This window comes from Heterocephalus glaber, unplaced genomic scaffold (genome assembly GCF_053883595.1).
Source record: "Heterocephalus glaber isolate CG9 unplaced genomic scaffold, H.glaber_assembly_v1.0 deba00000347, whole genome shotgun sequence".
Classification (NCBI taxonomy): domain Eukaryota; kingdom Metazoa; phylum Chordata; class Mammalia; order Rodentia; family Bathyergidae; genus Heterocephalus; species Heterocephalus glaber.
In genome coordinates this window covers 15,018,878-15,034,355 of record NW_028258143.1, presented here as the reverse complement: position 1 = coordinate 15,034,355, position 15,478 = coordinate 15,018,878, and the positions used below count along the sequence as shown (strand labels likewise).

Here is a 15,478-nt window from a genome sequence, read left to right as displayed (position 1 = left end):
CTGGGATTGAGAACCAGGTTTCAAAGACCCCCCCCCCCCCCAAAAAAAGTTTGAGGTTATCAGGTCAGGCAACAAATTTCCTAAGACACTTTCAAGTCTAAAGATTTAACCCTGGGCAAGGTATACACACTGGGGCAGGAAGTAAAAAGAACGCCTGAAATGTTCAGGAAGGTGCCACAGGACAGAAACCATGGCAAGGTCTATTTTTACAGAGCAGTGCAGTGGAACTACCTTAAACAAAAATCAAGGGTAGGGAGGGGTGTCAAGGGGCAGTTTAAACTAGGTTTTGAGACTACTTAAAATAAATCTGTCTAGCATTACTTTATCTAATGCAGGAATATTAACAGCACTGTTCTTTTTTTTTTTTCTCCTTAAATTCTCTTATTGGTACATTTTAGGTATACAATACAGTTACATTCATCATTGGGATCTTGTACCTTTACATAATATATCTTGGTTATAATTTTTTCCCCATTCCCTGCCCTCCCTTCACCCCCTCCACCCCTATTTACAAAGACTTTGTTTCCATTTTTTCCTTTTCTCATATTTTTTCCTTTCCCTTCTTTCCTTTCCCCTACCCTTCCCACGTCCCCTACCCTTTTGGACCTTTTCTTCCTATTTCACATTATCAATTATTTATTTTAAACCATATTTACACTTTCAGTTTCTCACACCAGAGAAACTATTCAGTATTTACACATGTATGTCCCCTTTCCTTCCTCCCTCCCTCCCTCCTCTTTCTTTCTTTCTTTCTTTCATTCTTTCTTTTTCTTTCTTTTCTTTCCTTCCTTCCTTCCTTCCTTCTTTCAAGGCAGGCGCTGGAACCACTGAGCTAAATACCCGGTCCTCTCCTATTTATTTCACTTAAGAGTATGGCCTCAATGTGGATCCATTAAGCTATAAATGTCTCTACTTTCTCATTCTTTATGGCTGAGTGGTACTCCATTTTATAAAAACACCACATCTTCTTTACCCAGTCTCCAGTTGATGGGCACTTGGGCTGTTTCCAAGCTTTAGCTATTACAAACTGTGCTGCTATAAACATGGGTGTGCATATATCGCTGTGGTATGATTCTTTTAATTCTTTTGGGAAGATACCCAGCAGAGGAATAGCTGGGTCAAATGGGATCTCTAATCCTAGTTTTGTGATGTACAACCACTGTGGGAGACAGCACTGTTCTTTAACAGATACTCTGGATAGAGATGGTAATAATAGTAACTTATATTTACAAAGTACTATTATTTGTATTATTTTTAATTAAGAAGCATTTATTGATGGAGAAACTCAGTCACAATAGTGTTGATAATCATTAAGATTACACAACAAATTGTGGCCAGATTAAGAACTAGAATCTAGCTTTTCTGCTTTTAATTCTGAGAGATATTCATAATGCTATTATTTTTTCAGACTATACATCATATAGGTAGCATAAAAATCTTTAAACATATTATGAGCCTGACATCCTAAAGAATGTTAATAAAAGAATGAATAAATTACACTAAGTCTCTGATTTAGGAACATTCAAGTTGTGAACTTTCAGATACAAACAGACCTTGCATTATGAATAATCCTAGATGTGAACAAATCGTAGATGTAGTTTATGTGTCTGCCAGACATTGTCAGTTGTGCTACTGTGTGCTTATTGTACAGTGAGGTAGTGTACAGTAGTAGTGTTCAATCAGAGCCAAGGGTGTCCACAAGCAAGAAGAAAAGCAGTGGTGATGTGGAGGGGCCTGCTAGGAAGCATAAAGCAATATACATAAAACTCAGGTTGTCAGATTTAGGAAAGAATCCAACTTATGAACATTCTCCCAGAACGGAACTCCTTCCTAAGTCGGGAACTTAACTGTAGTTAAGTGCTGGAATAATTTGGTTAATGTCTACAACCAAATTCCCTTAAGAAGTAATTACTCTGCAAAATAAGTTTCTGAATAATTTATTGGAGGTGCTTGATGACAGTAGTTTCTTAGAAACTGATCATATCAAGATAAACATTTTCAATGGTATTATTAGTCACAGGAGTATGTGTTTCAGTGAAACAAAAGGAATACACTACACCCTGACCACAGGGGTAAGAAAAATTTCATTATTATCAACTGCTCATGACATAAAAAATGCATTTGTGGTAGACAATTCCAGTTAAATTACAGAATCCTTAAGTCTTGCTTGTGTTTTCCAAATAATATAAAAGAGGAAGTTGGCCAAGTCTTTGTTGAGGTATTTAAGGTATTTAAGGGAAAGAAAGAAAAGAGCTGTACTTTAATAAGGCTAACATTTGTGGAGCTCTTACTGTGTACCATGAGTTTATCCAAATCCTTTACATCTGTAAACTCAGGTTATCCTGGCATAAACACAAAAACCAGATAGAGCAAGTACCATCATTAGTTTCATTTTTCAGATCAGAAAACCGAGGGGTAGGGAGATGTGTAACTTGCCCTAAGACACAGCAAATAACTCGAAGAACTAAGATTCCGTCTACATACAAACGTTTCTGGAAATTAAAAGTATGCTCAAGCCACTCTGCTTTTGTGTTCTCGAGGAAGGGATATTCTAAGTTCCGTGCTGAACCTTGCAATAAGTGGAGCCGGAAGCTTTGGCTCCACGGTGGGGGATTTGAACCCTCCGCCACCTGCCCTGCCTTTTCGTCTTTCTCAGCCACCTACGCCCGATTCTCTCTTTTTTCCCATCTCCTCTCTTCTAGAGGACCGACAAGTCTCCTACCTCCGTGGCCAGGGCTGAGATACAGCCCACACAGTACTTCCACCAACCTGGAGCTGCATCCCAGTGCGGGTGGTCGTCGCGCCGACATGACGTAACACGCGCGGCACCACCGGGCTGTGGGGGCGGGGCCGCGGAGTTGGCCAGTCGGGGGCGGGGGCGGGGCTAGGGCCGAGCTCAGGCTCTCCGCGGCCATCCCTGCCTGCGTGGTCCGTTCTCTTCCTTCTTCCCGGCTCTCCTGGGCGAGTGGAGCTGAGTGGCATCGGTGGCTTTGCCCTGAGGGGCACCACGGCTTCAGAGGCTCGTCCTCCAGCGAGGCCCTATGTCGGGTGCCGTGACGGCTGTCTGAGTGCGGGGCCTCGGCCGGGCGCTGGGCGGCGGCGGCGGGGCCGGCCGGTCCGCTCATGGTGCCACCACGACGCCATCGCGGGGCAGGAAGGCCAGGTAGGCAGGCAGGAAGGCGAGGGCCCCGAAATCACCTGGAACCCGGTGCACACGAGCAGCCCCATATCCAGCCATAGTGGCGGCCGTGGATCTGTGGCCGGGACGGTGACGATCTCTGGGGGCGGAGGGAGCGGGAGGCTGTCAGGAGCGGTCGCGTCGGGTCCCCAGGGCCAGCGGGGACGCTCCTACCCTCCCTGGGAATTGCTATTTGGAGCTGAATCACTGGATGTAGTCACAGGATAAGTAGGGGAGCAGGAGGATCCCTTTCCCTTACCACGTGAGATGAATGGAAAGGAACCCTCAAGACCCACAACAAATCACTTGCTCTCCGATAACCAAATTCCACTGGAGATCAGGAACAGAAAAGACACCTTTAGATCCAGGCGTGAGTCTAGTCTCTGTTCGTGGGCTGGATTCCTCTTCGGGGAGAGGCGAATGATGAAATTCTGCTTTGGTGAAATTCAGAGCAGCAGTTTTCTGGTCGTTGAGTAGCTAATAGACCGCTTGTTGAATATTGCCTTTCCCCTGTCCCATGTACTTCGCTCAGTGTAATCCGAAGTATACAATGGGTAACATGAAAGCCTAGAGAAAAATGCCGGTTATGTTTAACACATTTTAGTAGTTTTCTTTGGTTTGTTTTCAGTTTCAAGGTGAATTTAAAAAGACGTGAATCTTATTTGTTGACATTTCTATAAACATCGTTTTGTGGTGGTTTTTAGGTGGGCTGAGTTCTTCACCTCCTTTTAGACTGAGATCTGCCCGATTTTTAGGCATTGCTTTTGAAGATCTCAAAGAGGCCCTTAAAGCAAGGTAAATTCTGTGTGCTATGTGACTTTCCTCCTGCACATTAGCTAACATTTGCCCCATGTTTCTTTATACTTCTCATCTCATTTTTATATGGCTATTTTTCTAAAAACATCTCTAATGAGATCTATGTTTTCTAAAAAACAGACTGCAAATGGTGTGTGTATTTATCATGAACCGAATGAATTCCCAGAACAGTGGTTTCACTCAACGCAGGCGGATGGCTCTTGGGATTGTTATTCTCCTGCTGGTTGATGTGATATGGGTTGCTTCCTCAGAGCTTACTTCGGTATGTACCTCTTCTCCAGGAGTGATATTACATTATGGTAATGGCATCAGTGTTTCCCTATAGTATTTCCAACAATTACTAGAAATATTGAATGGAGTATTTTAAGTATTGTTGAATTGGTGTCATTTTAAGTTAAAACTGTAAGGATGCCCTTTGTTTTTCATGCAATTTTCTTGTATCTTGTAGGGAGGGTACTCATTTTCTTAATATATGAAGATGAATTGCTGGTTTTTTAATTACTAAATTCAGTTTCTCTGGAAATACTTTTTTTTTTTTGGTGAACAACCATTCATAATACAAAACAATCTTCCACTATTTAGAAGGAAGTAAAAATACTTTTGAACTGGAGGTATAGCTCAGTGATAGAGAACTTGTCTAGCATGTGAGAGGCCCTGGCTTCAGTCCTCAGCACTGCATTAAAACAAGTAAGCAAACAAAACCCCACTTTTGGAAAAAAATGAATAAAAGTGATCAGAGTTTTCACGTGCAGGTCACTATTATGCACATGCACGGTTGTTTTATATGTTTACTGCCTGAAACAGTATGAAGTGCACATTATGCAGTGAGTGCCTTCAGTTAAATTTTGTGTTTGATGACCTATTGATAGTATTATAGTACTACATTTTGAATTCACAAGCTAAGTTTTCTTTCTACTTGTATAATTAACTGTTTGGTTAATGATTCCTATAAAAAAGAGCAACTTTTATTTTCAGAATTACCTACCTTTCAACTTACATGTTGCAATCTTAACAAAACATACAGGGCTGGGGATTTAGTTCAGTGGTTTCACCGCCTGCTGCGCAAGCTCAAGGACCCCAGTTTGATCCCTCGTACAAAAAAAATATTGCGGGGATTTAGCTCAGTGGTTCCGGTGCCCGCCTCGAAAGCACAAGGACCCAAGTTCGATCCCTGGTACCAAAAAAACAAAAAACAAAAAACAAAAACCCATACAAAAGGGAACTACCGTTTACAAAAGAATTTAAATATCACAAGAGGCAGTTTGATACTAGGGATCTTCTTAACATCATAGCTAAGTAACAGTTGACACTGACATTATATCCTATGAATAAATAATTTTTTACCCTTTGTGGAATTAGGCTCTGGAATTCAACAGGTCATTTGTTTTTCTCTTTAAAACTGTCCAATAATCTTTTAGATTAATATTCTGTAGTTTTACCTCAAAGAAATCTTAATATTGGCAGAGAACTAAACCTAACTTGTAAATTTTATAGTTATGAATAAATTTTTTTACCTATTAGGTAGGAAAATTTAGACAAAAATCACCTGAATAAATTATGATTTAGTGATTCATATCTGAACAAAGTAAAAAAAAAAACCAACTTGTTTGTGGTAATTGTTTCACAATATAGAACATGAATCAAAATGCTGTATAGTACTTAGCAAATATATTTAGTTCTTTTCAGTTGTACCTCAATAAATCTAAGGGAAAAAAGTTTTTTGTTTTTTTTTTAAGTTTTAGTAAGAGGATATTTAACAACTTTTATCCAAGAGCTTGTGTAAAGTTTTAATACATCAGACAGATAAACTCACAAATTTTTGAGATAAATTGTGTATTTCAAAAAGAAAATCTTTTTATTATAGAACTTTCTAGCATATGTGAAGTAGAGAGAATGGGATACCTTTAACAGTTGTCAATTTTTTCCATTCTTATCACCGCTGGTGAAAATTTTTTTTCCTGGAATATTTTAAAGCAAATTCTAGTTACATTTGCCTCAAACTGAAAATTACTTTTGTTTTTAAAAACATAGTTGCTGTAAAAAAAAAGAAAAAACCCATAATTTCTGTGCCATTAATAATATCTGAAAAAATTAACTGTAATTCCTTAAAATCACCTGAAACTAGTTGATATTCAAATTTTCCCACTTGTATTAAGGACATCTGCTTTTTTGTGTGTGTGTTTTTTCATTTGAGGTTTATTTGGAACTAAACAAACGTCACATATTCCTTTTGTTGTATATTTGAATTCACTTTTATTTCTTTTTTTTGGTACTGGGGATCAAACTGGGGATCAAACTGGGGACCTTGAGCTTGTGAGGCAGGTGCTGTAACCACTGAGCTAAATCTCTGGCCCTCTTTTATTTCTTATGTGCATTTCCCCTCCCCTTTTTCATGCCATTGGTTTGTTTAAAAAAGTCACTTTTCTTCTAAGGTATGTCACACATTTTGATTTTGCTATTGCTTCCTTGTCATTTAATTTGTTCTTTTCTTTTATTTCCCCCAAAATGATGGGTATAAAAAGTCTTCACTTGGGTTGAGCTTTTTAGGAAAGAATACGTTGGTAATAACTAGGTACTTCCTGTGACATTACAATGTGGGTCCTAAAATGACTACAAGTCTTATTTTGGGTGATGCCAATTTAAGCACTGTAAAATTCCTCATCAAACTTTAGATAATGGGTGAATGTCTGTATGACTACTGCCTTGATAAAGGTTACAAAATGATTATTTTTCTAAGGATCACTCCTTCTGTATTCTTTAGCTAAAATCCTTTAAGGAGAACTTTTCCATGACTAAACATAGTTCATATATAAAAATTGGATAAATCTTAATTTTTCCCCTCTTTTTATTCATTTTAGAATAGAATTACCTGGCAACTTCCATATTGACCATTGTTAGCATCATTGTAAATTCTTAATTTTTATATATTTATATATTTGATAAGTTTTAAACTATTGAAGCTATTATTTCTTTTAAAGGTTAAACTATCTTGTCTTTGACCAATGGAAGCCCCATGAGATTGACTCTGGGGTCCTTTTGGTATGACTCCAATAATCTTTTATTTGCTCTCCAGCACAAGATGCTTTAGGTTTATCATGTGCATTTCTTGCCTCATTCTTGGAGTTGACTATGGTTTCTTTTAGTGCAAAATGCACAGACTATCACCTGGGCCCTAGAGTTTTTTCTCCCGGTTTGTCAAAATTTTTAGGCCTTTTCAGTGCACATGATTTTTTTCCCCAGTAGACAAAAATGACAACTTTATACTGCTATTTCCAGTTTATATGAAGATTGTAGGTTCTTGTATAACTCCCTAAAACATTAAACTTCATGTAGTTTTCTTCATACACCATTCTGTTTCACTAACTTTGAAATGGTGTTTCCTGTGTTGAGGCCAACTCTTCTTCGGCCTTTCACACCCAGCTCAGAAGTAGCTTCTCAGGAAACTTCCTTAACCTTCCAGTTGGTCTTTGCAAGGCACCCGGTGCCCCTGTCATGGTACTGAGAACATCATGCTGTATTTTCTTCATTTATTGGTCTCTCTTATTTGATTGTAAACTTCTCAAGGGCAGGAAAGCCTATCTTATTTTTCTTTAGCTCATAGCACAGGTTTGTTATGGGATAGGTTTTCAGTGGATGTTGAACAAAACCTTTTTGAAAGTTGTTGCTGCTGTGTTTGGCAAAAGGAACCTTTATATGCAAGGCAAGTACAGTATCAGAAATGAAACTAGAATATTTTTATAATCCCTTTTGACCTTTCCTGTACAAAGAAACTTCTAAAAAATGAAAAATCATATGAAGGCTTTGTTCTCTTGGAAATGAGTGGTAAGGTTTAAAGACCTCTCAGAGTTATCTGTGTAATTTTTTCTTCTACAGTATGTTTTCACGCAATACAACAAACCATTTTTCAGCACCTTTGCAAAAACATCTATGTTTGTTCTGTACCTTTTGGGCTTTATTATTTGGAAGCCATGGAGGCAACAGTGTACAAGAAGATTTCGAGGAAAACATGCTGCTTTTGTAAGTTTTTAACTTTGTTTGGGGAGGGTATAATTTTTCAAGGTTTAAAGAGATATTAATTTCTTTAAATATAGTTAGATTTTAAGTTGTTTAAAGTGAGTAATGATAGAATACAAGAAAAACCTATTTTTGTCTAAAAATACTCTAAATTCTAAATATACTCTAATTAACTTGATATCAGAATACCTAAGAAATCAAAAGTGTATAATCACTTTCCATCTCCCTTATCCCATGACATCTTTTCAGTTGTTAAAAATTGTTGAAGTAGCCCGAATCAGTTAATGTGGAAAGAAGATGACAGTGAGGAATAAGAGTATCTAGAGGCTTAGGTTATTTTCAGATTGGATGAGTATCATCTATGTAATTGTAAAGTCTATTGTAGAAACAAAATAATTCAGTTTTATATTAAAATAAAAACTAAATTTCAAGTATTTGCTTAGTCAAATTGTATTCTTTCATTGATCTAATGTGACACGCTTATTCAAAATATTGAAAATTGGTCCCGGGATTTAGCACAGTGGTTCCGCTGCCTGCCTTGCAAGTGCAAGGTCCTGAGTTCAATCCCCGGTAAAAGAAAAAATATCTATCTATCTATCTATCTAATATACTCATTAGGTAAGACAGGAAATGATGCTATTTCAGTACCCCCCCCAAAAAAAAGTACAAACGAAATACAAAGACTAGTAGAAACGAGATACAGGGGCTACTGGGGTACATATTTTGTGTAGTGGCAAATCTTCCTTGTAGAATTAGAAACTTTTGAATTTTTGAGAATGAAAAATATAAAACTGTTCCTTATATTAATCCTTTTCTTTTTAATATATATGTAACATCAAATTTACCATTGTAACCTTTTTTCTTTTTTCCTATTTTTTAATATTATAAAATATAATGTAAAATCTGCCATTTTAACCATTTTTTAAGTTTAAAAATTTATTTCATTGACTTAAAAGGTGAACAAAATGTGTGTTTCAAATCTTATTAAACTTACTTATCTGACATACGTGCTTACACAGAGGACAGATACAGATTTCTGTTAACTTCTGGAATAGTCCATTGACCATTTAAAAATATTTATTCTTCCACAAAAACTTCATTGAAAGATAGAAATTTTTTTCTTTTATACTGCATAACAGCTAGATGTACATTTTCAATGTGTTGTACTTCTGATGTATTCATTTCATTGTCAACTCCGATAATGAAGATAGAAGGCACAGATGTTCACAGTTCACATGACTGATGGCAAACAAAAAGCTGTTTCCCTTAGCTACAAAGAAGCCTCCATCATGTCCCTCACAGTAGGATCACATACTTGATGCTCACAGTAGATCACTTCTTTCCTTTTCCTCTTTTACTTCCCTCTCCTCGCTGAAGGTTTGGGTCACTACCTCCTGTTTTCTGTGACCTTGTTTTCAGTTTAGGTATCATTTCTGCTGCATACAACATTACTGACTTACCTCAAGAAGTGCATTGAGTCCAACTGCTGAGCATATGTCTTGAATCTTGGTAGCTGTAGGATTTTCAACAGCCTTACTTATTGGGATCTGCCTCCCCTCTGCGTTGGTTTTCTTATTATTTAAATAAGCAGGGTAGATACAAATAAACCTGGCTTGGTCTGCCGGGGACTGTGCAGAGGCACAAGCCATTTCCACACAGCCGCCATTTTAACCATTTTTAAAGGAGCAATTGAGTGGCATTAAGTATACTCACTTTGTTATGCAACCATCACCGTTATTTATCTCTAGTACTTTTTTTTTTCTTTTTTTTTTTTTGGTACCGGGGATTGAACTTGGGTCCTTGCGCTAGGAAGGTAGGTGGTGTAACCACTGAGCTAAATCCCTGGCCCCTCTAGTACTTTTTTTCATCATCCTAAGCAGAACTCTGTACCCATTAAACAAAAACCACTGTAAATATTTGATACTATCTATAGCTCCACACATGTGTGTCTATATTAAAAATTGTGTATAGTAGAAATAGGCCCAGTTTTATCATTTTCTAACCTGATTTTATTTTTTACTTAATGTATCATGAATGTCTTTCCTGGGAAATAAATAAAATTTATCATCTTTTCTTTTCCTATTTTATTTAACCCTAGACAAGTTTTTTTGCTTTTTTTCTGATATAAATAAGTAGAGATCTCTAAATACTAATCTAGTTGTTTAAATTTTTAAAAGCACAGTGCTGCATAAGAGTAAAGCTCTTGTTACTGCCAAATTACAATCAGTAATGCTTATTCCAATTCCTGTCTCAGCAATGCATGAGATTTAACCCTTGCCAGCATTCTAACAATTTGATATGTGAACAGTAGTATCTTGTTTAATCTGCATATTTTAGGTAACTTTTCCTCATATTTATTGGACAGGAGAATTTGTATATTGTCTGTGTCTTGTCTACTTTTCTATTTTTAATTCCATTTAAAAAATGATTTATACTGGTTCTTTCAGAAGGTGAACTCTTGTGTTTGAATCTTGTTCTGTCACTTGACAGTAGTTTGATTTTGGGCAAATTATTTAAGCTTTGACACTAGACAACTAATGAGTTTTAATCCTAAAATGAGTTTTAATCTCTCCTACTTTGAAAAAATCTCTCAGCCGCAATTTCTTCATTAATACGGAGAAAATGTTAATACCTACCCTGCTTGGCTGAGTACTTGGCATTAGCTACAGTAACAATAGTTATTACTAATACACTCTTATAGGTCTATTCTGGATTTTTGGCTCTATTTGTTTGAATGGTGTCTGAGTAGTCCTACACCATAAGTTTAATTGAATGCTATGTTTTGTTGTCTGTATTTAGTTTGCAGATGCTGAAAGTTACTTTGCTGCTTGCACAACAGATACAACTATGACTAGTTCTTTGGTACGTCTTTCTTTTCTTGTTTGGCCATGGCAGGAAGAATTCAAATAGTTCTGATGGCACCATAGGTATATTAAGAGATGTAACGCAATATTGGGTGCCCTCTGAGAATTACAACGTGTTACTTTTTTTCCTTAGGGAGACCTGGAACCTAGAGGTAAGCAATTCAGCTACCTTTGAAGAGAAAGGGGAGAGGTAAACTAGTTAAGGGTTGAAAATAATAAAAAACAATCCTTTTTTTTTTTTTTTTTACCAACTTTCCAATTTTCCAACTTCATGTTCATTATTATCATTTGGAAACATTTTTGCTTGACACTGAGAATAACCAAAATGTTCATTTATTTCAGAAAATATTTTAGAGCAACTAATATATGTAAAACACTTGTTCTAGATTCTGGAAATAAAGTTTACAAGGGTTTGATCAAAATAAAGTGAATGTTTAAATTAATAAAACTTTATTTTAGCAAAAGATATATTGCCTAACGTCAATCCCCCTCAAAATACTTCCCCTCATTTTGAACATACTTATCTGATTGTTCTTGCTGCTTTCTGGTCTTGAACTCACAGTGATCCTCCTGCCTCAGCCTCCTGAGTGTTGAGATTATAGGTGTCTGCCATAGCACATGGCTGTTCTTGTTGCTTTCTGAAGCAGTTCTGGAAGTTCTCTTTTGTGTCTTACAAGGTGTGACAAAAAATACAGTGAATTATGCTGCCGAGTGCCATCCAGTGTAAGGCAGGCTCATAAAAACATTACAGTGTATCCTCATGCACTTTATTTACCAGATCTGGCATGATGTGACTTCTGGCTCTTCCTCAAAGTCAAAATGATAATGAGAGGTAAACGTTTTGAATCAACTCAGGACGTTGAGGTAACGATGACAGCACTATAGGCACAGATCAGGACTTCCAGAACTGCTTCATAAAGTGGCAGAAACACTGGGTTGTGTATTCAAAGTGAGAGAGATTAATGGCAGTGTGTCTTTAACTGTAATAAAGTTTTAAAAAATTTAAACACCTATTTTTGTTTCAGTGTGTTAGAATATGTGGGGAGGCAGAGCAAAGAGGTAATAGGCAAATGAATTAAATAGCATACTTATTTTAAGTTTTTTTTAGAGTTTTTATAGTCTAGTTGGACACAGTTTGTATAGTCCATTCTTTTAAGACTATCCCTAAGGGGGCTGGAGATTTAGCTCAGTGGTTCCACTGCCTGCCTCACAAGCACAAGGTCCCAAGTTTGATCCCTGGTACCGAAAAAAAAAAAGACTATCCCTAAGGCATCTCTTTAAAATGTATTTTTAGTAGTACTTTTTTTTCCCAAATGTGGCATTGTGAGAAAAGTTTTAAAGTTACTCTAACATTGTACCAGTTTGTGAAGCATTGGCTTGATGACCTTATTGGACATACAGATTTTTGATTGTTGACTTTTTTAGGACTGCTGTGTGCCGAATAGGATACTAGGTACTAGGAAAAATTTTATTAAGCTTGGTGAAAATGCCATTTCTTTTCTCAAATCTTAAGCATAGACAAGACAGTGTAGTATCAGTTGTTTCTCTCAGTGCAGAAGGCCAAGTTGAGATGGCAGCCTACATTCCTGACTACTCTTCTACTAATTCTTGCTTTTATCTAAGATGGATATGTCAGATTGCTTGAGGCCAAATGTTATAATGAAAACTTCAATGTAATGAAAAGATTGTCACTTTCCAGACCCTATTATCTTTTCATTTATGGAATATTTTTCATTTTTAGAGTTCTATACCAAGAATTAAAAGAGAAATCAAAGAGATACCAAAAAAGTTCTGTTAATCTTTAAGATATAGCCTAGTTAAGGAATTGTACTTTTAATAAAGACCACATAGAAAATATTTACAAAAGCTACTGAGGCATTTAGAATCACCTAAAAATATGGGCCTGTAGCTGGGGATTTAGCTCAGTGGTTCCAGTGCCTGCCTCACAAGTGCAAGGTTCTGAGTTTGATCCCCAGTACCAAAACAAACAAACAAACAAAAGAATATGTAAACTCAAATTTCGGGCCAAGGATTTAGCTCAGTGGATCTGCCTCCTGCCTCGGAAGCGCAAGGTCCCAAGTTTGATCCCCAGTATTAAAAAAAAAAAAAAAAAAAAAAAAAAATGGGCCTGTAGAGCATGGTTAGACAATCTGGCTTTAATTCGGTTGTCTACTACTTGGTTATTTTATATATCTGCTTCTAGAAAAGTTTAAAATATATATTTCATAAATTTATTTTGAGGACTAACGAGAAATATATGTTTATTTGCTCTGGACTGGTATATGGTACATTGTAAGAACTGATAAGTAGTAGAAATTTTTATTTTTGTTGTTGTCTACTAACCATGTAAAAGTTTTCAACAATTTTTGGTTTTTGTTGAAACATATGTAATAAAACAGTTTGGCTAATACTGTATGTGAATATATATACTATATATTTGGTTATCTGTTCATTGTCCACCTTCCTCTTTAGACTGCATGATTATTGTGGTTTCTTATCCCCAGAACCCCAGAACCGATAACAGTGCCTGACAAGTAGGAGCTCCATATGTTTTTGTTTGTTTTGGGGGAGACAGACAGGATCTTGGCTGTGTTGCCTACGCTGGCCCCAAACTCCCAGGCTAAAATGATCCTCCTGCCTCGGTCTCCTGAGTAGCTGGGACTACAGGTGCATGCCATCATACCTGGCACTCAGTGTGTATTTTCTAAAAGAATGAGTAGAAAGGGATGGAAGATAATCTGTTAGCTGGGAGAGAGGTCTGTTTGTATGATATTTAAATATTAGTTGCCATAATGTGCCAAAGGTCTTATATTACATTTCTTATATCACAAGTTGATTTTTCCTTGTCACTGTATCTGTGTGTGTCAGTTGAACTTCCTTTCAAGGTTTTTAATCTGTATTTTGGGAAAGTTATGCTATATAAACATACTGGTGAATAGCCATGTTTTGGATGGTATCTGTGTCTACATACTATTCATTTAAATTTTAGTCAGTATGTCAGCCTTTACTTGAGCTGTTTATACTTGCTTCTGTTACATTTTAGAGTGAACCACTGTATGTTCCTGTGAAATTTCATGACCTTCCAAGTGAAAAACCTGAGAACACAAATATTGATACTGAAAAAAGTAAGTAATTTCAAGAATGAGAAATGGATTGAAATAAACTTTCTCCTTCTGGTCACCCCCTAACTTATTGATTTTGTAGGTTGTCTAGGATCACCTGGTAGTTTTGTTTCACGTGGATTGACTTGGCCTGAAGTGCTCTGGACATTTGAATGGACTGTTTTTGTATTACTTCAACTAGAAATAATACCAGAATCTCTGTGGTTTCATTGTGTGTGTGTGTTTGCAGTACTTGGGAATGAACTCAGGACTTTTGCACTGAGCTACATCCCATTCGCTTTTTAAAATTTCTTATTTTGAGACAGGGTCTTGCAAAGTTGCTTTATTGCCCAGCCTGGGCTTGAACTTGAGATCCTACTGCCTCAGCCTCCCAGATTACTGGGATTACACATGTGCACTATCACATCTAGCCTTTATTATTTTTTTTAAATGAACACTATTCTGTTGAACATACCCTCAAAGACCCTACTATCAAGTGATAGGAGTTTGTGAATCTGTTAAAGGATCCCAGCTTCAATGTAAGGCATTTATCCATAATTTCCTTTGCAAGGAATAAATCTAAAGAGGAGTGTTCTGCATGCTTTTCCAGGAAGATAATTTTCATAAGTTGGGTATCCATGAAGAAAAATCCAAATATAAATGCTAAAGTAATAATCATATGAAAATCCTATGCCAGACACTTGTGTATACATACATTTGCAGAAACTTTGTTTGAATATTGGCCTCATTTGAAACTCTTTACAACATTTTTATAGATGAAACTATTTTTCCAGTTAATTATTTTGAGTGAGTAAAGCTGCTCAAGGTAATAGTATAACTAGTTTTCTTTGATTAAAAAATGAATTAAACTATATATTTATGACAATTAAAACTGGTGACTTTAGTTAGAAGAAACCGTACATGTGATGATTTTGTGCTGTGCTTTTCTTTTAAGCTCTCAAAAAGTCTCGAGTAAGGTTTAGTAATATCATGGAGATTCGGCAGCTTCCATCAAGCCACGCGTTAGAAGCAAAGTTGTCTCGAATGGCCCATCCTACTGTGAAAGACCAAGAATCCATATTGAAAACTGTGGGGAAGCTGACTGCAACTCAAGTAGCAAAAATTAGCTTTTTTTTTTGCTTTGTGGTAGGTCTTTTCTTTATTACATATTTGGAATTTGAATTTTTACATTATACACACGCGCACACACACACACACACACACACATATATCAATAATTTAGTATTGAAGTGTAAGACTATTAGGCCAAGTATGACATTAAGCTGCCATGTGGCATCATTCAGGAGAATATAAAAGTTAGCAAATGCTCATACCTCAAAGAATTAGAAGTCAGTAAATCCTATAGCATACCTGTTCATTCGCATACATACATACACACACACAATTTAGAAATTCTTCAGAATGTTCCATTGCCTTGGGACCAAAACAATGAAAAGAGATATTCTGTACTGTGATTTATACAAGGGGTAGTAAATATCCAGATA

The 15,478-nt window shown here is 36.6% G+C and overlaps 2 protein-coding genes and 1 pseudogene across 27 annotated transcripts in view; 1 reads left to right on the top strand and 2 right to left on the bottom strand.

Annotated features, from left to right (window-relative positions):
* LOC147829866 (uncharacterized) overlaps positions 1-3,125 on the bottom strand; it is a 96,588-nt gene extending 93,463 nt beyond the window's left edge. For 14 of the 26 annotated variants that reach the window (XR_015445394.1, XR_015445393.1, XR_015445392.1 and 11 more), the window contains exon 1: positions 2,723-3,125. Coding sequence is in view for 11 of the 26 variants with exons in the window: in XM_087196006.1 (XP_087052132.1) it covers positions 2,723-3,125 (403 nt within the window). In the remaining 15 variants the exon portion in view is untranslated. The remainder of the gene's footprint in view (positions 1-2,722) is intronic. The other 12 variants (XR_015445420.1, XR_015445419.1, XM_087196053.1 and 9 more) reach the window with 3 other exon arrangements.
* Positions 2,981-15,478, top strand: part of Slc35f5 (solute carrier family 35 member F5) — a 36,595-nt gene continuing 24,097 nt past the window's right edge. Inside the window, exons 1-7 of the mRNA XM_004836094.4 lie at positions 2,981-3,163; positions 3,883-3,973; positions 4,115-4,256; positions 7,868-8,011; positions 10,808-10,870; positions 13,916-13,997; positions 14,929-15,119. Coding sequence (XP_004836151.1) covers positions 3,124-3,163; positions 3,883-3,973; positions 4,115-4,256; positions 7,868-8,011; positions 10,808-10,870; positions 13,916-13,997; positions 14,929-15,119 — 753 coding nt within the window. The 5' untranslated portion in view covers positions 2,981-3,123. The remainder of the gene's footprint in view (positions 3,164-3,882; positions 3,974-4,114; positions 4,257-7,867; positions 8,012-10,807; positions 10,871-13,915; positions 13,998-14,928; positions 15,120-15,478) is intronic.
* Positions 9,186-9,747, bottom strand: LOC101719285 (signal recognition particle 19 kDa protein pseudogene; annotated as a pseudogene).